General features: G+C 36.1%; 1 protein-coding gene across 2 annotated transcripts in view; it reads right to left on the minus strand.

Annotated features, from left to right (window-relative positions):
* Positions 1-9,878: 9,878 nt before the first annotated feature.
* LOC138811993 (PRKC apoptosis WT1 regulator protein-like) overlaps positions 9,879-21,286 on the minus strand; it is a 69,592-nt gene continuing 58,184 nt past the window's right edge. For both annotated transcript variants that reach the window (XM_069999946.1, XM_069999947.1), the window contains 3 exons: positions 18,248-18,386; positions 16,521-16,625; positions 9,879-14,718 (listed from right to left, as the gene is read on the minus strand). In XM_069999946.1, the coding sequence (XP_069856047.1) occupies positions 14,632-14,718; positions 16,521-16,625; positions 18,248-18,386 (331 nt within the window). In that variant the 3' untranslated portion in view covers positions 9,879-14,631. The remainder of the gene's footprint in view (positions 14,719-16,520; positions 16,626-18,247; positions 18,387-21,286) is intronic.

Raw genomic sequence — 21,286 nt, forward strand, 5'->3', positions numbered from 1 at the left:
GTTGGTTCTATACTTTTAATTGTTTCTGTGGGCTTCTGCCATGATATAAAAACCATTCTTAATGCTAAATGTACAATTTTCATTGTTCTGTGTCTTGTGCATATGTGAGTCAAAAAAGAAATGGCTTCTTGTTATACAGAAGCTGGTCAGTAGATAAACAACCACCTATTGCTTAGATATGCTTTCGCTTCTCTACTGTCATAAAACTGGTTGCTGGTAATCAGATTCACTGACAAAAACAAGCAAAGTAGAGAAAGAAAATCAAGTTGTTGCCAACCACACAGTCAAGTTAGTTCACCATTTGTTTAGTTTCCATCTATGCTGGTTAATGATATTGATGTGGAATATATTTGTTCAGTAGGAAAACAGACTTAGTTGAGCATGAGGATCAGCAAATAAGAAAAATAAAACCAAGAAATATATGGAGCTTCTCCAGGAAACTAATGTAAGTAGTTCTTTCTAAATGTTGTCTTTATCTATGACTTTGCTCAAACTTTCTTGAGTCTGTACAATTTACCAGTGACTGTAGAGATTATATTACATCTGTGTCAACATACAGCTTTTTATTTTTTGAGGACAGCATTCTGATAACTTTGAGTTTCTAGCATAGTCTTCTTAGAAAAAGCAAAATGTAAGAGCAGATGTCAGTTTTCAAACTTCTCCTTTTTCCTCCTCCTCCTCCTCTTCCTCCTCCTCCTCCTCCTCCTCCTCCTCTTCTCCTCCTTCTCCTCCCTCTTCTTCTTCTTCTTCTTTTTGCCAGCCCCGGAGCTTGAACTCATGAGCACTGTCCCTAAGCTTCTTTTGCTCAAGGCTAGCACTACTCTACCACTTGAGCCAATTCTGTTTTTTTCTGTTTATGTGGTACTGAAGAATTGAACCTAGGGCTTCATGCAAGCTAGGCAAGCACTCTACCACTAAGCCACATTCCCAGCCCCTTTACAACTTCTTTATTGGTGCAAATTGTACCATGAGCATACATTAAGTCGCATACACATGCATTGTTCCATTTTTCACAGTGACTTGTAAGGTCATGCAATTATTTAGTAGTGGAAGAAGTAGGACTTAAATTCAAATAGGTCTAATTTGGAAGCTAGAGTCCAAGTGGTAGCTTGGATGTTATCCTCCATTAGTGTGTGTGCAGATTGCTGTACATGAAGCCCTCGCTGTCCTGCCCTAGCTCACCATTGCAATGTATTTTTTTTCTAGGTAATTCCATCCACCCTAATTAAGCTTGCTCCAAATGCTAGATCCTAAAATGTCTCCCACAATCCCTTCAGGAACTAGCCCTTTTCTCCTCTGTGCTTGTGTTTAGTCTATTTCAATCTATTCTTTGTAAGTGTAAGCTTTTTTTTTTTTTTTTTTTTTTTTTTTGAGAGCAGAGAGTCTGACTCATTTGGGTAAGCTCTATTAGCTCCAATTGCTTTTGATATAGGAGTAGAGAGACTTTCACACTTAAAGACACATTGCTTCAAACTGTTGTAACACTGATAGAAATCATGTTTTAAAAGAAGACCATAGATAAAATTAATTTCTACTGTGCTAAAAAAATTAACTCCTACAGTATTTCTAAATCTTTAGCTTTTCTTCTAAACAAACTTAATTGCAGACAGCTTATTTCAAGTACTGGCAGATAGGTGACTTTTTTAAATCATCATGAGACCTCAAGGTAAACAAAACACCTTCCCCTGCTTTCTTTTCCCAGTTATAGAGATAATCAGCTTTTTAAAAGTAAGTTGAGAAAATACTAGAAGAAAATCTACTTGAGACCAGTAAGAGAATCTTCTCAAATATCCTATGGGAAACAATTCTGAACAATTTGTTTTTTAGGAGCATTTTGTTTTTTAAAGAAAGGTCTAAATTTATAAGGAAGTATGAGGTAAATTCTCCAAAATAAATCTCATTCCCCTAAAAGAATGTTCTCCACCCCCCCCCAAAATGTAAGGAAGAATCACAACAAAAGAATTAAGTATCTTGACAACTCAATTACAAAAAAGAAAAAAAGTAAAAAGATATTTCTGACCCTGTGGGAGTGTTTCTCAAGTAAGCAGATACCAACAGCATGGGAAGTACAATGCACTTAGTTCCACCTCAATAGAACAGCTCAGAAAGAAAGAAAAACAGAAGAAAAGTTTTATTTTACCATGAATGGCTTTGGGAATTTTATGAACTATAAGACAAATACTTGGAAATCCATTGCATAATTAAAAACAGACACTATCTTGAATAATGCTTGAAATGATCAGAATGTACTAGAAATGTGAGGCTATGACCCTCAGCCAGAACTTGAAAGCAACATCCATTAAAGAAAAATTCATATGGCAAATAAAATTATTGGAAACAAATTTGTGGTCCAAATTCCCACTCCTAATTCCTCAAGATGAGGGACAAAAATCAGTTGTTTCCAAACGTTAGACTTATTAACACTACTTTCACAATGCAAACTACAGCCCATAATAGATGTTGATACCATCTCTATAAATAAGTTTAATAGTCTTGGAAATAACCCAGTGGTCATCTTGAGGAACAGCCACACCCCCACCCTGTGTTGACACTCTTTCATTGGCACACTAAGAAATTGAATGGTTTGGGCTAGGATGTTCACTTTTCCTCACTTCCTGTTATGTTCCTAGTAAATAAAACAGATCCTAGCCCAAAGCAGGCACCACAATAAATATTTATGAACAACACAAGTTGCAAAATACAAAAGTTCTAGGCTATAGCTGGTGTCTATGTTCTGGAAGATAAAAAGACCTTTCTTTCTGGATAGAGGTGTTAATAGTAGCAGAGGAAGGATTTGCCTACATTAATTATCAGGTGGTCTCTAAGTGATGGCTGCTAGCAACTGGGCTCTATTCAAGCACTGAACAGACTATAGTGACTTGACTTGATGAGTCATAGGTTAATTTCACAACCTGCTTGTAGCCATCACCCAATACTCCTTCCTCTTCAGGACTGACTGAGAACCAGCTGTGAAAACTTTCCAATGGTTGGCACCTCTGAACAGACCCTCATTCACCAAGATTAGATAGATAGGAGGTATTTAGTCTGTAGTAAAACTCTCCAGTCAACTATAGTTCAAATTTTAATTGGGAAGAAATACAACTTGAGCATCACTTTTTAAATTGTGTGTATGTGTGTGTGTGTGTGTGTGTGTGTGTGTGTGTGTGTGTGTATGTATCTCCCTGGTGTCTTTTCACATCTAACTTCATGTATATGGTCACATTCACTTTATAAAGTGTTTTAACTACTCAAAAAATAGACTTTTATAATATGATTAAATGTTAATTTTCAAAGAAAAATCAAGAGATATCTGAGATCTTCCCCTCAAGTGTACAAACAAGTGAGAAAATAAATGCAGAAGGGCAGAAAACAAACAAAACCAAACTCAGATTTCTGTCCTTTTCTTAAACAGTCCCAGTTAAAGTAGAAGTTGCAAAAGGCTTCAATGTCTTTAGGGATTTCAGTTAGGAACACCATTACTGCTGCCCAAGGGTTTTATGTTATCTGATAACATAGATGGTTATCAAGGCTCTAATTCTTTATGAAAGAAAGTAGCTCTGGATTCCACATCCTGAAAAGGAAAAGTACAAGAAGAGACTGGGAACAACTTATGCCAGAAAACAAGTAAGCTATCAATAACCAAAAGGATACAAGAGCCAACTGGAAAGGGTTCCAACTGGCTAGTGATCAGACAATTTGGACATTAAAAAAAAATACTGTAATGGACTGAGCATTAAATATATACAACAAATTCATGACTTACCTTTCAAAGTTGCCAACAAGACTCTGGCCCATGATTCTAAAACTGTTAAGAATCAACATGATTTTATATTTCTTATATTTTAGGAAAACCAAGTTGTTGATGAAGAAATGCTCCTCTTTAAAGAATTCTAACTATTAAAGTGAATGGAATGACAGTATTAGAAACTCACTTTGCAACACCAAGTAACATCTTTGCTAAAAACAACACATGAAAGATTAGTGAGGAACAGTATAGTAATCAAGTTAGTAGCATCTGAGCTTACAAAGCCATCTTAATATAATTCGAAGTCAAACCAGACATTAATTGGCTTCTAATGTGATTCGGTAAAAAGTATAAACCAACTGGAGCCAGTGGCTCAAGCCTGTAATCCTAGCTATTGGCGAGGCTAAGATCTGAACTTCAAGATTTGAAGCTAGCCCAGGCAGGATAGCTGTCAGTGAAAGTCTTATCTCCAATTACTACCAAAAAGTCAGAAGTGGCTCAAGTGATAGAATGCTAGCCTTGAGCAAAAAAGCTCAAGGACAGTACCCAGCCAAGTTCAAGCCCCAAGACTAGCACACGTACACACATACAAATAAGTACAAACCACCCACTGAGTCTAAAACTTTCTATATTTCAAACTTACAGAAAGTAAAGGGTGATAAGACATGTTAAATAATGCCAGATGATATAACCATTACATCTAAAATGTAGAAATACGCAGAGCAAAATATTCAATTTCTGCAATTGAAAAGGGGCTAGGCATGGTGGCTCAAACATATATTCCCAGCTTTTGACAGGCAGAGAGGATGAAGGTTTAAGGCCAGCAGCTAGAACAAAAAAGATATCAAAAGATCCTATCTGAATGAAGCTGGGCATGGTGGTATGCAGCTATAATTCCAGCTATGTGGGAGGCAATAGTTAGGAGAGTCATGGGCTAATGCTGGCCAGAGCAAAAAGCATGAGACCTATCTGAAAAATAAGGAGTGACTCAAGCATCCGGCCTTGCTTCAAACCAGTGTTACCAAAAAAAAAAAAAAAAAAAGAAAGTAGCACAAAATGGGGGGAGGAGGGAGCTAGAGAAGTTAAAAAAAAGTCTTAGATTCACTAAACAAATGCAATGACTAACACTGACTCTAATGAAGATACTTACTGCAATGAGACAATAGAAAATACTCCTTAAAAAAATGCTGGTGGTTCACACCTGTAATCCTGGTGACTCAGGAGGCTGAGACTTGAGGATCTGGGTTCAAAGCCAACCAAGGCAGGAAAGTCCATGAAACTACTATGTCAATTAATCACCAAAAAACAAAAAAACAAACAAAAACAAAAGGCAGAAGTGGAGCTGTAGCTCAAGTGGGAAGAATGCTAACCTTGAGCAAGAAAGCTCAGGGACAGCACCCAGGTTATGAGTTCAAGCCCCAGGACTCACACATACAAAATAAAAAGTATCGGGGGAAAATCTGAACATAAAATAGTAGGTGAGTAAGGGGGAAACAAAGGAGGAGGCAACAATGTTTGATAAGAAATGTACTCCTTACCTTGCTCATGTAATTGTAACTCCTCTGTACAGTATTTTCACACACACACACAAAAAGCAGATGATGTGACAGCTGGGAACCTCAGGGTGGGTATTGATTGACTGACAGTATCAATTGCTGTGATCTAAATTCACTACTGTCTTCAGCTAAGGCCAACCTTCCTTCTTCTTGCCAATCATGGACGAGCATGAACAGACTGACAGTATCAATTGCTGTGATCTAAATTCACTACTGTCTTCAGCTAAGGCCAACCTTCCTTCTTCTTGCCAATCATGGACGAGCATGAACAGAAGAAAGGTCCATTGAGAAACCTTCAGGTACAAGCACCTATGGCTTGAGGCCTTCACCGGCCTTGTTGACATTGTTTTAAGAACTCTCTATGGATTAAGATTTCCTGTCCAACCATACTCCTGCATCATCCCTGTGCTGTCCTGACAGCCCACAGTCTTCTCTCCTTCCAAATTTCCCCCCAATAAACCTCACACATGCTGCTTCTTAAAGAACCCCAACTAAACAGATATTAAAGAATCTGTATTGGTTTGTTGGATATGATAATATTGGGGTTTTTTTTAAACTCCTATTAGAGGTACATATTAAAATATGAATAGGGGAAAATGATAGGATAGAAATTTAAAGTATTCCAGCAAACAAAACAAGTAGGGGCTGAGGGAGAGGAGAGATGCAAAAGATTGGCAAGGCATTAATAATTTTTGGAGTGTATCTCAACAGTTCATTGGAAGATGTGAGAAATCTCTGACCAGTACTGAAAAGTTTCAAAAGCATCAAAGCCAGGAACACCTGAGACACTGTCACAGCTGTGTCTGAGATGTGACCCCCAAGGGTAACACACAGGGCTGAACTGGATTGTGTTGCAGAGTACTGTAGGGAAAACCTGAGAAAATCTGAGCCAAATTAATTTATCAATATGGTTCATTACTTGCAAAAAGACACAATACTAATGTAAGATGATAACAAGAGGGAAAAGGTACAGAACAAACAGAAGCAGAACTTCTGCATTACCTCCTACAATTCTGTAAACCAAAACTCTTCTAAAGTTTCTTCCATAATATATAAGAAAATAAAATCCCAGAATAATCTTTTAACTTTATTGTGATTCGTCGGGGTGCAAATTGTGGATATCCAACTGGGTGCCAGTGGCTCATGCCCATAATCTTGGCTACTCAGGAAGCCAAGATCTGAGAATCGTCATTTGAAGCCAGCCCAGGCAGCAAAGTCTATGAGTCTCTTATGTCCAATTAACTAGCAAAAAAGCAGAAGTGGAAGTGTGGCTCAAGTGGTAGAGACCCAGACTTGAGCTAAAAATCTCCAGATTAGTTACCAGGCCCTAAGTTCAAACCCCAGTACTGGCACATATATACACAAAATCACTGGATTTCAATCCACTGATCCATTAGCTTAGAAGTACCACTGATTTTTTTCTGAACTCACATTGGCATTTTGAACATGTAGACTATTTGGTGACCACCCAGCGTCTACGTATATACCAACCACCCAACAAACAAACAAACACAAAACCATATACCAAAAACACTGTGCTTAATGAAACATTATTTGTTCCAAACTAGTTTGAAACTCTGACAAAAATGCATTGTTGTTACCAAGAACCTTCAGGCAATAACAGGGATAAACCTTAATAGAGAACAACGAAGTTTTCATTCTCCTGTCTCTGGCATTTGGAAGTCCATTTGAGTTCCAGAGATAATACGGAACTAATGAGGTTATGTCAAGCTGCCAATGTCCGTGCTGAGGCTCCTACTGATACAATCTTTTTCAATGAAAGCAATGAAGAGAAGAGCAGGCTATGTTTTAAACAAGTTCACATGATGTTATTTATATAATGATTCACTATCCAAAAAAAAAAAAAAAAAAGGCAAAAGGTTGTTTTAAAAAAATAGAAATGCAGGGAAGGGGTCTGAAATCTTTGACATCTCAGGATTACCTGGAGGACTTTGTTAAAACAAATGGAGGTGTGGAGTAAGGTCACTGAATTTTTGTATTTCTAACAGATTCCTAAGGTAATGCTAACAGTGTGGGAAATAGAAAACCTCAAAATACTTCCTAGAACAGTGATTAGCTCACCAGTTACCATGTTACAGTATCAAGCACAAAGCTTTGCAGTCAACACAACTAGCAAATTACCCTCTTGATCTGTTTGTTACAGGTTTTAAAGAACCAAATAGAATACATACACCAAACACCCTGGCATACACAGCTACTGAATGTTATTATGCTGCTCTAAAATCAGGTTGGAGTAAATCTTAAATTGTTGCCAGACTCAGTATGTTTATTGGCACCTGCAGCGTAGGGGGGTCCTAACAAGGCCTTTTCATTCATTTGGTCCATTAAAAATTTCCATGATCCTTTTGACTTAATAGTTAACACAAATGTGATTGGCAAAAACTTTCAATTAGTGATGTTGTTTACTGTACAGGGGTTTAAACTCAGTGCCTCACACTTGTTAGGCAAGCACTGTCTCTAGGGCTTTTCCCTACCCGCCCACACCCCAAGCCCTTAGGCCTGTGGGTTATTTTTAGATAGGGTATTGTATATTTGTCTGGGGACCATAATCCTGCCTATAGCCTCCTACAGAGCTGAGACCACAGACGTTCACCACCACAGCCCGATTATTTGTTGGGATGAAGTTTCCATTAATATTTTTGCTCAGGCTTGCTTACTGGAACCATGATCCTTCCCATCTCTACCTCGTGTATGAGCATACTCTTACCAAGAATGATTTGTGGTACTTCAGTGTGGATTTTTACACCGTTGTATATACTTTTGCACCACAAAAACAACAAAAGAAATCCAATACCTTTTTATTCATTTTTCAATAATTTGCTTCTGTAAACCTTAACTGTCCACTGATGACATCATGTACTTGGGCTGACCACAGAACACAGTTCATATTTTAAAGGAATGCTAATATTTTCTTTGGATACAAGACAGTAGTCTAACATAAAGATTGTGACTGACAGATCCTACAGTATGTCTAAACAAAGATACAACTGATTACTTATAAATTAAGACTAAATAAGTGTATGTTCAGACAAAGACATACACTGCTGGGGCTGGGAAGATGACTCAGTGGTACAGCGCTTGCCTTGCATGCATGAGGCCCTCTGTTCGATTCCTCAGCACCACATAACCAGAAAAAGCTGGAAGTGGGGCTGAGGCTCAGGTGGTAGAGCGCTGGTCTACAGCTGAAGAGCTGGGGGACAGCACCCAGGCCCAGTTCAGGCTCCACAACCGGCCAAAAAAAAAAAAAAAAAGACATACACTGCTATGAAAAATTTTGTTTTTATATGTATAAAAAGTTCAATCCATCTTTCTTAACTGGCTCATACCAATTTATTTTTACGTTGTTCAACTATCTAACACAAACCTTTGTTAAAAAGTTTGACAGATGGAGGGCTGGAAATGTGGCTTGGTGTAGAGTGCTTGCCTAGCATGCATCAAGCCCTGGGTTCAATTCCTTAGTACCACATACACAGAAAAAGCCAGAAGTGCTGCTGTGGCTCAAGTGGTAGAGTACTAGCCTTGAACATAGAGAGGCTCAGGGACAGAGTACAGGCCCTGAGTTGGAACACACAAACAAAACTTTATTACCAAGTCATGGGAGTTTTTTGTGGGAGTAACATGTATTTGATTCAGGATTAAGAGGAAAGATCTATTTTCCAGTTTCTCTTTATCTTTGTAGACATAAAATAAATGAATGGATTTTAAAGGACCTAACAGCCCAACCCCTTTTCCTAAGAATTGATCACAAATAAATGTAAAGATGAAAGCTCTTGCAAAGCTGAAGAGTAACTAGAGGAATGAGATTAAGAAATTATGTGGGCAATTTACAGTTGCTGACAAAGTGTATGCATGCATGCATGCACAAATACAGAGTGAATCTAGAAAGAAAAACTCCAGGGATCTGATGAAGTCTTCAGATAAAGGGTTCCAGTTTCAATGAAGACTATGAGATCTTGCAAAGATTTTCAACAGGTTTGCCGGTGGAATATGTTCTGATACAAGGATGTAAGACATTATCCAAGTGTACTGACAAGAATGTTGCTGTCTATTAGACACACAGGATATTACTGAGAGGATATGAACTTTAGAAGACTGATTAGCTTGGGCAGGTGTATGAAAAATAACATATCATGTAAAAGTTAAATGAATCATTTACTAAAACATGAAGACTAGATTTTTAATTTCCAAACCCCCATTTATATCTCAAACTATGAAGGATCTACAGTTCTTTGGATTCAGGTGTAGTTTGAATTCAGATTAAGTTTATATAACAGTTGCAATCATAAATCAAGAAATTAGTAGTTTTTGAACACAAAGACAAGGTTTGCAATCAGGCTGAACATAAAGCACACTTCTTCACTCACCAAGAAGTCCTATCATTATTATATTCAGATATTAAAGTTATATTTTTGTTTTTTAAATATAATTTCTTCTAAAATAATATAACCAAATACAGATTTTTGAAATATTGCATTTTGCTTAATTTCTTAAAAAAAAAAATCAGGGAGAGGATTTCATTAATAGTGTAAGGGAAAAAAATAACCAGTGTTAAAAAAATAAATGAAAATGTAACTTTTATTGAGTATTTTTTTACATGAAAAGCATATTGAAATTAAAGCTATATTACGTTGAATATCCACAATGAAAACCTATGCAGTGGGAATGGTCAAAGCTGCATGTACAATACTGTACTCAATTAACTGTCCAGATGTTTTCCCACACTTAGGTTATCTGAATTAGTGATTTTTCAACAAAACAGTAAGCTGCATATGATCTTTGCTTTCATATGATCTTTGCTGGTACCAATGTCTATTTGTTTTCTTAAATTAAAAAAAAAACAACAAGCAATAAAAACCTTGTATCGCATAGCCAAATCTTTTAAGAAACATGTTGATGAAAAGTAACATACATTCAAGAAGGCACCAGAGGGAAAAACAAAACACAAGCACTTAAAATTCAGAATTATTACCACTAACCTTGTAATCTTACTAGAGTGAATGCTAGTTTGTGAACTGAAGGGCAGAAGCTTAAATGTTTTAAGAAAGCCCTATTAATAATGTATATGGAAATACTAACCTGAAATCAGATTTGGAACAGTTTGGTGCACCTGACACACAATTCTTTTCACTTTATTACTGTTATAAATTCCTTAATGCTTCTTTCCTAATGCATAATTACTCAAATTAATATGGCAAGGTACTTTCAAATATGTATGTTCTTTCCTTGGACTAGTCAGTATTTGACAGTACCTATTAACTAGATCTAATGTAAGACAATGGCTGAATAATTAGCATTAAAAAGTACCTTTGAACAAACTGTTCAGATTAGTCAAACATGCTAGCTAAAACTGTTCTATGCAACTAACACACTACACAGAATGTACTCTGCTAAGTGGAAGAGTTGGTTCATATCCATTTATTTAAAACTTCAACATAACTATAACTCTATACCACATGATTGCTGAGATAGGTATGAATATTCAATGCAACTCTCACACTGATTTGGGGAGGGGGATGAGAACAGGATTTTAATGGGCTAGGAAATTCAGCTAAGCAAAACAAAAAATGTGGGCTAAAGGTTTTCTTACATAATGGTTCAAGTCTTTAATCCCAGAATCAAACAGCCAACTTATATAGATCAAAGAGAAGCTGAACAGCATGGGGGGAGGTGCTTTTGTTGATATACTTGATGAGCAAACTTTGTTGTCCATGTAGCAATTCACTTTCAGTTTAATGAACAACAGAATTAAAATTTTTCATCAATAGGATGTCCTTTATTTAGGAGAGCATAATTCCAATGCAAATCTAGCTAAACTGTAAATTTACTGTTACATATTAGGACTCAGATATGAGAAGTGTTAACAAAAAGTTCTGATTCTTGGATGCTAATTCTTTCTCATTTAACATATTCTCTCTAAGAAAAAGCTGGTGTGTTCTGGTTCATATATTACAAAAATGAAAACACCTAAATATTAGAACAAATTAGCAAAATGATGAGTGCCAGCATTACCTGAAAATTACTAGTCACTAACTCAAAAAATCACAAAACTGAAAAAAAAAAAAGCAAAGGAAGACTATCAACATGAAAGTTAAAGACATTAGGTTAATTGATCTAATTGATCTAATTGATTAAAAGATCTTCACTGTTTTTTCTTATGGTGTACAGCATGTGTCTTTGTATTACCCTAATTCACATTGTTTTCAACAAAGTATATGGACCCAAATTTGATGTCTAGCTACAAAAATCCAGACTGCTCCAAAAAAGATAAAACACATATAACTGAGGTAGGTTTTCCACCTTAAGAATATATTGCTTCTTACCACAATTAAGCAAATTTTAAATTATGGAAATAAAAGACTACAGTGCTTCATTAATACTTAATTTTCTACATTTTAATATACTTGGACATGTGTGACAGTGCTAATCTACTATTATTTAAAAGTACACGTCCCAACTCCTTCCCCTTCCCTCCAACAGTAAATGTATTATAATGAAATAATAAAGAACTCTAGAAAAATGAAATAAAAATTGTAATAACTTTAAGGTGGTCCGTATCAGCAATGGAGATAAACTTAATTTTGAAAATGTTGTAACTTTGGATGTGCTTTATTTTGCCACAAATCACAAGGAGTTATGAGAAATAATATTAATAGGACTGGATTTCACAAAATGTATTTTATTAACAACAAGCATGTTTCCTATGACAGTACACATGTACTTAGACTACCTGCTTAACACTTCCCCTAAAATTTATAAATATTTATTTGTAAATATTTAATTTATTGGTGAGAAAACTTTGTTGCCTTTGAGTATTGCTATGGTACAGGGCTTTGAACTTAGGGCTTCTCACTCTTGCTTAGCTATTTCACTGAAGGCTAAGGTTCTGCCACTCGAGCCAAGTCTACTTCCAGCTTTTTGGTGATTAATTGGAGATAAGGATCTCAAGGACTTTCGTGACAGGGAGGGCTTCAAAAGTGGATCCTCCAATCTCAGCTTCCCCAGTAAACAGGATTACAGGTGTGAGCCACCATCACCTACCTCTTTATATATTTAAAGGAAGAAACTGTAGTAAGTCCTACTTCAGTGTAAAACTCCTACATGAAATAAACACACATTTTAAGTAAGTGGGGAAGTGCAACCTGTGAAATGCTTTGCCTAAATCGTGAGGCTCCTGTATCTGCACTGGGAGTCACTACATTAAAAAAGCAAAAACCATTCCTGAAAATACTAGAGGGAAAAATTTTAAAACATCTCAAGCTTTAGAAGCATTCATAACTAGTACAATTTTAAGTGAAATAAAATGTGCCTTTATCTACATAGGAACTAAACAGAAAACTGAAACTAATTCTTTCACTAATATATTAAGGTAGGATATTGCCAGCATTTTCACAACATCTGCAGAGTTGATAAAGATCTGAGCAATGGAGACCTTTCTGCCACATACCTAAAAATGACTGAAGAGATGAGTACCACATAGCCCAGTAGTGATTGAGCCTGGCAGATACTGTAGCAATGTGGGCAGCTGATCACTGTTATGCTGGGCAAGTCTCCAAGAAGGAAGCTGTTCTTCAGTAATTCTTGTAGCTGTATCAAATTTCATGAGCTAACACTGAACTTCATGTGAGCAGCAAGCATATATATAGATGTACAAAAACTGCCCTCGGGCAGGGTGTGGGGACCCTAGGTTAATTATTACTTTAAAGGAAGAAAATAACTGGTAGCTAATTTGTCAATTACAGGACCTGAAATGGAAAATACACAACAACAACTGATTCCAAAACTACATTACACTAAAAATCAGATGAGCTTTAAAAAGTCTATAGAGTTCAGGTCTCAATCTAAATCTACTTAAGAGTTAGAGCCAGGGATTCTTTTTAAAACTGCTCAAGTGATTCTGAACATTGGTTAATTTTGATACTTCTAACTGCAGATATATTTAGAATTTAAAAGCTGATATTCAATTTTTCCCCATTGTCTTCCATTCCCTAATTTTCTAATGGTGAATAAGTAAGTTTGGCAAGTGAAGTAAAAAGAGACAGTAGGGCACCCTAAATGGGCTCTCCTATGTTCAAGCTACATCTATCTGTGCTTTATTAGATAAAATGACATTAGTACTGCTGCTTGATATTCAACTGCAGAAAGACATTTCTTCATGTTAATACATATTAAGGGAGGGAAGGTTCTTACTCAATATGAAAATATAATATGAAAAAACTCTAGGTACTAAGGATATTTAATAAAAGGTAATTCCTCCAAAAAATAACTTTTTAAAAAAAGTTTTCAGTGTTAGGAAAAAAAATTCCTTAAATCTGGGATAAGGGAATATTCACTCATATAAAAACAGTATCACAGTGTTTTTCCAGCTTAGAAATTAGCTAAAATATTTTGATACTACTTCTGCTTACATACTGTTCTGTTAATATATGTATAAATGTCTTCAGTGAGGACAAATACATTGGTTCTAATATTCTAGCATTTGCTAGAAAAAGCATGGGTTTCCTTCTCAAACACTGTCAATTGTACACAATTTTGAAGCCTGAAGAATGAGTAACTTTCTAAATCCCCCATATTTAATAATAAACCTTGAAACAATAAAGTAGTACCTACATAAGAAATTACATATGAAAAATTACAACTGTTTCTTAGGAATTAAAGTAATGTAACAAGTTTCAATATTCAAAAACAAAATAGTAAATTTTCATTTACTACAGCATAATTCAAGTATTCTCTTAAGTTTGTATTTAACTGACTAGAACATATTGACTTTTAAAAACTGCTTTCCTCTACAAGATTACTGTTATACAAAGTAGTGTTTCTGTTACTACTCCAAATCACATAGAACAAGAGAAAAGAACAAATGACAGTAGACAAATAGCTTTATGAGCGAATCTTCAACATGTAAAAGGTTGCAACATCAGTAATAAGGCATTGGTAAGTAATTTCCCCAAAGAATGTGAATTCATGTAAACAAAGACTACAATATATTCCTTTACGGAGAAAATACACTAGCATAGATAAAATATATTCAAACAACTGTGACTTTAAAACATATATTATTTGAATACCACACAAAACCAAGAAGCATTATCTATCATTGTAATAACTGAAAGATGTTACTTATTCATGAAATAAAAGATTTTTTTAACTCATAATGAAAAGAAAGTTTTGAAAATAAACATCCATTCATTTTCTAAAAATAAATATACAGTTATTTTAATGTACTGCAACACAGGAGTATTACACTAGCATTAACTGTAACATTCAATCAGTAGTTTTAAAGGATTTTTTCCACAAAGAGCCTTGAATCTTCTACCTCGTCAGCTGCCCAACAACTTTCAAAAGAGTTTTATTTTCCTGCTTTAGCTGTTCATTTTCATCTTCTATGTCATCTAGGTCCTTTAAGGAAAAAAAAGAAAAACAGTACTTTTAAAAAACTTATGGGCATTTTAAAAACATTTTTAAAATTCACATTTTAAAATGTGAATGGCTCAGTGGCAGAGCGCTTGCCTTGCATGCCTGAGGCCCTGGGTTCGATTCCTCAGCACCACATAAGCAAAAAAGAAAAAACCCGGAAGTGGCTCTGTGACTCAAGTGGTAGAGTGCTAGCCTTGAGCTGAAGAGCTGAGGGACAGTGAGTGCCCAGGCCCAGAGTTCAGGCCCCACGACAGGACCACCCCCCAAAAAAACTTTCATTTAATCAACTAATTTTAAAATAAGGGTAAGTTCTGAAAGTAACTTTCAATGGAAGATGTCCAACCTAAAGCAAGCATCTATTAGTTGATTTTTCATTGTTATCATAAAGATTTCAGGGCCAATTCTTGTCGGATTTTTGTTTTTCTAATGAGAGCCACAAACTGGGATTTTGAAATTATTAAAAAGTTACTTATAATGATGGGAAATTATGAATTTTCCCATCATTATAAGTAATTTGTCAATTTTTTTTTGAAAAATAAACTTTATTTCCCCTCCCCCAAGTTTATGTTAACCAGCACAAATAAGGGTCAGAGGCAGGATTCAGTGGTAAGAGAGTCTTTCTGGAAAGTGAGAGGCACCGAGAAACCTCAATACTGAGGAGAAAAAGCTGAATTCTAACACAAATGGAGAACTGCTTTATAATGAACCAAAAGGAAAGACCATATCTGAAGTCAAGCACTGGCTCACCATATGTGACTGTCTATGGCCTAGAGTAAGTTATAAACTGACAGCTTCACTGTCTTCGTTTATAAGTTGTAATTATAGCCTTTGAGCTTTACTAGAACAAATTTACATGTTTAATTTTATTTATTATTTTAGTGGTGCTGGGGCAGGGTACATGCAAGTACTTCACCATCTAATTTTTTTATAGTTATAGTTAAGACTGGTTTGGGGGTCTGTGTTTTTCCACCCTGAAGCAAACTTAATTCTGTCTTCTATCTTATATAAAATCCTATAATAAAGCCAAGTTTGGGGATATTTTTCTTATCACCATTGTCTATGTATGGCCTAGTGCTTTAAACAGGAAGTAAGCTCTGGGGCTAAAGACACACATAAGAGCTACAAAAAGGAGTAAGTAGAGCTTGGGACCTACCGCTCAAGTTAGAAATACATATAATACAAGGAAGAAGTGATGGGAAATATACACAAAGATAGCTGGAATTTCTTTTAGTGATAAAGTACCAATTTTTTTTATTAATGTAATTCTTTCCCAATCTCCTTTTATATTGGTAGTGGACAAGCTGCCTAAACCTCCAGACTTTTTTTTGTTGGTGGTGGTGTGACTGTAGGGTCTGAACTTAGGGCCTGGGTACTATCCCTGAGCTTTATCACTCTACCCACAGTGTCATTTTCACTTTTACTGGAGATAAGAGTCTCATGGACTTTCCAGCCCAGGCTTGCTTTTAACTGCAATCCTTAAGATCTCAGCCTCCTGAGTAGCTAGGATTACAGGTGTGAGCCACTGGTGCCCAGCTAAACCTCTAAACTTTTAAGAAAAAAACAGAACAAATTCACTAATTAGTCAACCCCCCAAGGAACAAAAATTGAGTTAAACTAGTCATTGCCTAAATGAAATAAAGTTATGGAATAAAATATAATTCTCACCATAAATTACTCTCTCATTAAAGAACTGGAAAATACAATTAAATAATTTCTTCATAAATATGCACTCTCATATCATTGCTAAAAGGAGACTTTGTAATTAAAATATGTAAAATACTTACTCTGTTTAATAAATCGATTTCTTCTTTGAGTTTTCCAATCATTTCTTCTTTATCTTGCATCAATCTCACAAGTCTTAGGTTTTCTTGCCTTTCTCTTAGTACTTCCTGGTAGATACAATTACAAAGCATTAATAGGGAAGTAACTTGCTTATTCATCTATCATTCATTCATTAATTCAGCAAGCTATTGTGCTAGTACTGGTGTTCGAATTCAAGACCTTGTGCTCTCATTCAGCTTTTCTGCTTACATCGTGCTTTCTTGAGTCACTTTCTCGATCCTCAGATCCCAGTCCTAGTCTCTTGAGTATCTAAGAATATAGGCGTGAGCCTCCTCCTAGAACCCAGGGCTTGGACAGTCTTTGAGATTTTTTTGTTCAAGGTTAGTATTCTACCACTTAAAACACAGATCCCCTTCCAGAGTTTTGTGATTTCCTTGGAGGTAACAGTCTCACAAACTTTTCTACCCACGCTGACTTCGAACCCCAATCATCAGACTCAACCACCGGAGTAGTTAAGATTATACCACCAACTCGGCTTGCAAAGGGATTGTTTTGTTTTGTTTTGTTTTTTAGAACAATACCTTTTACAAAATTGTATTTATAATGCAGGGACCGAGGCTGAGAGCCACCAGAGAGCAAGAGACAGGCAGAGCTGAAAGGTCTGGGTGGTCAGGATTTCACTTCTTTTCTACTGGCCCTCAGAGAAAGCAGCTATTCAAATCAATCAATTGCAGGCAACTACTGGCAATTAAATTCCAATTCCTCTATTCCAGAAGACATTCTGAGGAACCCCCCCTGAACACTACACAGAACGTGTGTGTGTTCTCTAAAGTTTTAAATTTAAATGCACAAAGCAGGAATGTTTGTTAAAGCACAGACATGACCTAAAAATAATTAATACAAAAAGAAATTTCAAAACTTAAATCTCTACTTAAAACAATCAGTTTCGTAAAATACTTATTCACCAAATAATTCAGTATCTATGAGACCATAGCTAATATTTATTTGAATTGTTCTTGCCAGCTCTGACTTCTAAACTTTTCAAAACTCTCAACATATTAAAGATAACGTATAGCAGAATGAGACTATCATCAAATATATTAAGGAACACAAGATCTCTTTCATTCCTCAAGTTTTAACTTCCTAAGAACTGGACAGAACAAGTGAATACCAAGTTGCTATATATCTTAAACTAAATACATAAGTGATGGTTATAAGTAGCTGCTAATTATAGCAGGGTGCCTGTGGCTCAAGCTTATAATTCCAGCTACTTGGAAGGCTAAGATTGGGAGGACTGCAGCCTGAGGCCAGACCAGTTAGAAAAGTCTACAAGACTCCATCTCTATGGAGGGAAGATGGACATGGTGATACAGACCTCTGACCCCAGCAATCACAGGATTAAAGCTCAAGCATGTGCCTATTGCTTGGGCAAGAACCAAGTCCTATCAAAAAACTAACCACCAGAAAACAGAACTGGGGCCAAAGCTGAAACAGTAGAGCTCCTGCCTAGCAAACATGAGGCCCTGAGTTCAATACCCAGTACTGTCAAAATTTATCAACAACAGCAAGTCTGATATTACTAGATGGAAATACCAGTCAATCTTTCATTATCATTACCCATTCTCTACCATTTTCAATTTATTTTCTATCTCACAGATGTTATTAAACGGAAAAAAAAATCCCTATGATACATTCACCTTACAAATCTTGAATAACTCATAATTCATACCTTTTCAAGATCTTCAATTTTCTTTTCCAGTGTGCTACTTGACACCAAATTACTTGCAACAGGTGCATCTCTGTTATATCTACCTCTATCTGTTCTGGTATATCTACTTGAAACTTCATCTTCTGAGGCAGTGGTTGTGCTATGCAAAGAAAAAGACACATTTTATAAAATCTTTAATAGTGTAAGGGACATTTTCTATTCAATCTTAAACAACATTTCCAGAGGATATATTGGTATAACAGCTTATTTACCATTGTATGGACTAATCATCATTCTAACTCAAGGAAAATTTAAAAGAAACATTGATTCTTCTAACTGGAATGTACTAAGTAACTGTGAGATATCAGACCTTGTTCTAGGTACTGAATATGTTAATAGCAAGCACAGGCCCGAACTTTATATAGAGCTTTCGGTTTACTGCCAGGCACTGATGGCTCACGTCTGTATTCTTAGCTACTTAAGAAGCTGAAATCTGAGGATCATGGTTTGAAGCCAGCCTGGGCAGGAAAGTCCGTAAGATTCATCTTCAATTAAGCACACACACACACAAAAAGCCAGAAGTGGCTCAAGTGGCAGAAAGCTAGCTTTGAGTTTGTCTTTAAAAAAAAAAAAAAGGCTGGGAAGGTGGCTCAGTGGCAGAGCAATTGCCTTGCATGCATGAGAACCTGGGTTCAATTCCTCAGCACCACATAAGCAAAAAGAAAAAAGCCAGAAGTGGCGCTGTGGCTCAAGTAGTAGGGCACTAGCCTTGAGCTGAAGAGCTGAGGGACAGCGCCCAGGCCCAGACAGAGTTCAGGTCCCACAACCAGACCCCCCCCCCCCAGCAAAAAGCTCAAGGGGCTAGGAATATGGCTTAGTGGTAGAGTGTTTGCCTAGCTAGCATGAAGACCTGGGATCAATGCCTCAGTACCACATAAACAGAAAAAGGAGAAGTAGCTTTAGCTCAAGTAGTAGAGCGCTAGCCTTGAGCAAAAGCAGCTCAGAGACAGTGCCCAGGCCCTGAGTTCAAGCCCTTGAATCTGTACCAAATAAGTAAATAAATAAATACATATAGAGTTTTCATTTGCTATAGTACAGCATATAACCCCTTCACAGTAAGACAAAGCAGAATCTGTAAGAACTCTAATTTACATATACTGAATTAATAGCATGTGTGTATGTATGTGAGTATATATCTATATCTATATATCAATAAATGTTAACAAACAAGTTTACCTCTTGTTTGCTGTATCATTTACTACAACCAAAACATTATCTTAGAATTGTGTAGCTTTGGACAACACACATTAATTACCTCAAAGTTTCTTCTGTTCAAGAGTTCAGAGGCAGCCTACCTGGATGATTGTAATTAAGGAGCTTTAAGTCAAGGTGTTGGTCAGGTCAGTGCTACAGCCATGTGAAGGCTTGATTTCCGGGCTAGAAAATCTGCATTCAAGCTCACTTGTGACTGACAGCTCAAGTGCTTAGTTCCTGACTGGCTGCTGGTAGAAGCCCTATAGGGTCCTTCCATTTGGGTAATTTTCCATATGGCAATTGACTTTTGCAGAGATAAAGTGACAGAGCAAGCAGGGGAGAAGCTGAAATCATAACCGAATCTTACTAGTGACAAGATATTCCATCTGCCTTATTTTATTAGCCATGCATAATAAGCTTGGTACAATGAGAGAGGACATTCTCCCAAGTGGAAATACAAGGAAGTAGGCCTCTTGGAGCCATCTTGGAGCCTGGCTACCACATTTGTTAATTTATCAATCTAGGGTATACTGACGATGACTCAGATGGGATAAATATGAATCTAAGCTACTGGCTTTAAGCTACTTGCATGCAGAGGAATCAGTCCCATAAAATTATGTTAACAGGAACAAGATGAGAATTTTTACAGGAATTTCAGAAAACTTCACCATATTTTTAATCAAAAATGCAGAAAAATATGCTTTTCAATATTGTCTTCAATCTTTCATAGATAGCCACTGAATTATTTTGTCTAAAACAATCATAGTAAAATCTAAAGAAACTTTTGAAGAAAAAGGTAAATTCCTGATTTTTAAAATTTTCCTTCCTATAGATTCATTTTATTAAAAATTAAAGCTATCAAACATATCATTTCTGATTATAACTTTTTCAAATATGTATCACCAATGTCATAAGCTATTTGTTGACTATTGTTACTGCTTTATGGAACCCAAACTACCTATATAGAAGCTTTCACCCAGATTTTTAACATATTATGGACCTTATCAGCCACGGAAAAACATCAGACATGCCTTCCCTTCATAAAAGGCTAAATCAAGGAAGAAAGAAGGAAAGAAGGAAAGAAGGAAAGAAAGAAAGAAAGAAAGAAAGAAAGAAAGAAAGAAAGAAAGAAAGAAAGAAAGAAAGAAAGAAAGAAGGAAGGAAGGAAGGAAGGAAGGAAGAAGGAAGGAAGGAAGGAAGGAAGAGAGGGGGAGGGAGGGAGTAGGGAGGGAGGGAGGGAAAGAAAGAAAGAAAGAAAAAGAGGAAAAGAAAAGAAAAGAAAAAGAAGCAATCTATAAGCCAAATAAATTTGATTCACATATTTAAAGAGCTAAGGGACAATGCCCAGGCCCAGAGTTCAAACTCCACGGAAAAAAAAAAAAAAAAGAGCTGGCAACCAAAGTAGTTTCTTATCTTGTAAAAACACTAAACACTAAGAGTTTAACCCCAAGTTCAAATAGTCTCCACTGAAATTTTCCCTTTGAGAACCAATGTATAACTTAGCCCAGGACAGTGGATTAGCCTCAACTGATAAGTTCAAGACTGAAACTATCATTTAATGTTTTTGAAATCTAAAATTTAATGCATTAGTGAATAGTACACATTTGTAGTGAACTGTTAATTCAGCTGATAGAGTGCAGGTACTGTGTAGTTTATCTGACACAGCATTTTCTTATTTCTCTGTGAGAAAAATAGGACATTGGTCTTATTTCCAGCCCAAGTATTGTCTCTTTCTGTGCATAATTAGAATATATAACTTATAGAATTATAACCTCTTTGTACAACTACTTAATAAAATATAAAACA

The sequence above is a fragment of the Dipodomys merriami genome, unplaced genomic scaffold (genome assembly GCF_024711535.1).
Source record: "Dipodomys merriami isolate MVZ:Mamm:240054 unplaced genomic scaffold, mDipMer1.0.p SCAF_555, whole genome shotgun sequence".
NCBI lineage: Eukaryota > Metazoa > Chordata > Mammalia > Rodentia > Heteromyidae > Dipodomys > Dipodomys merriami.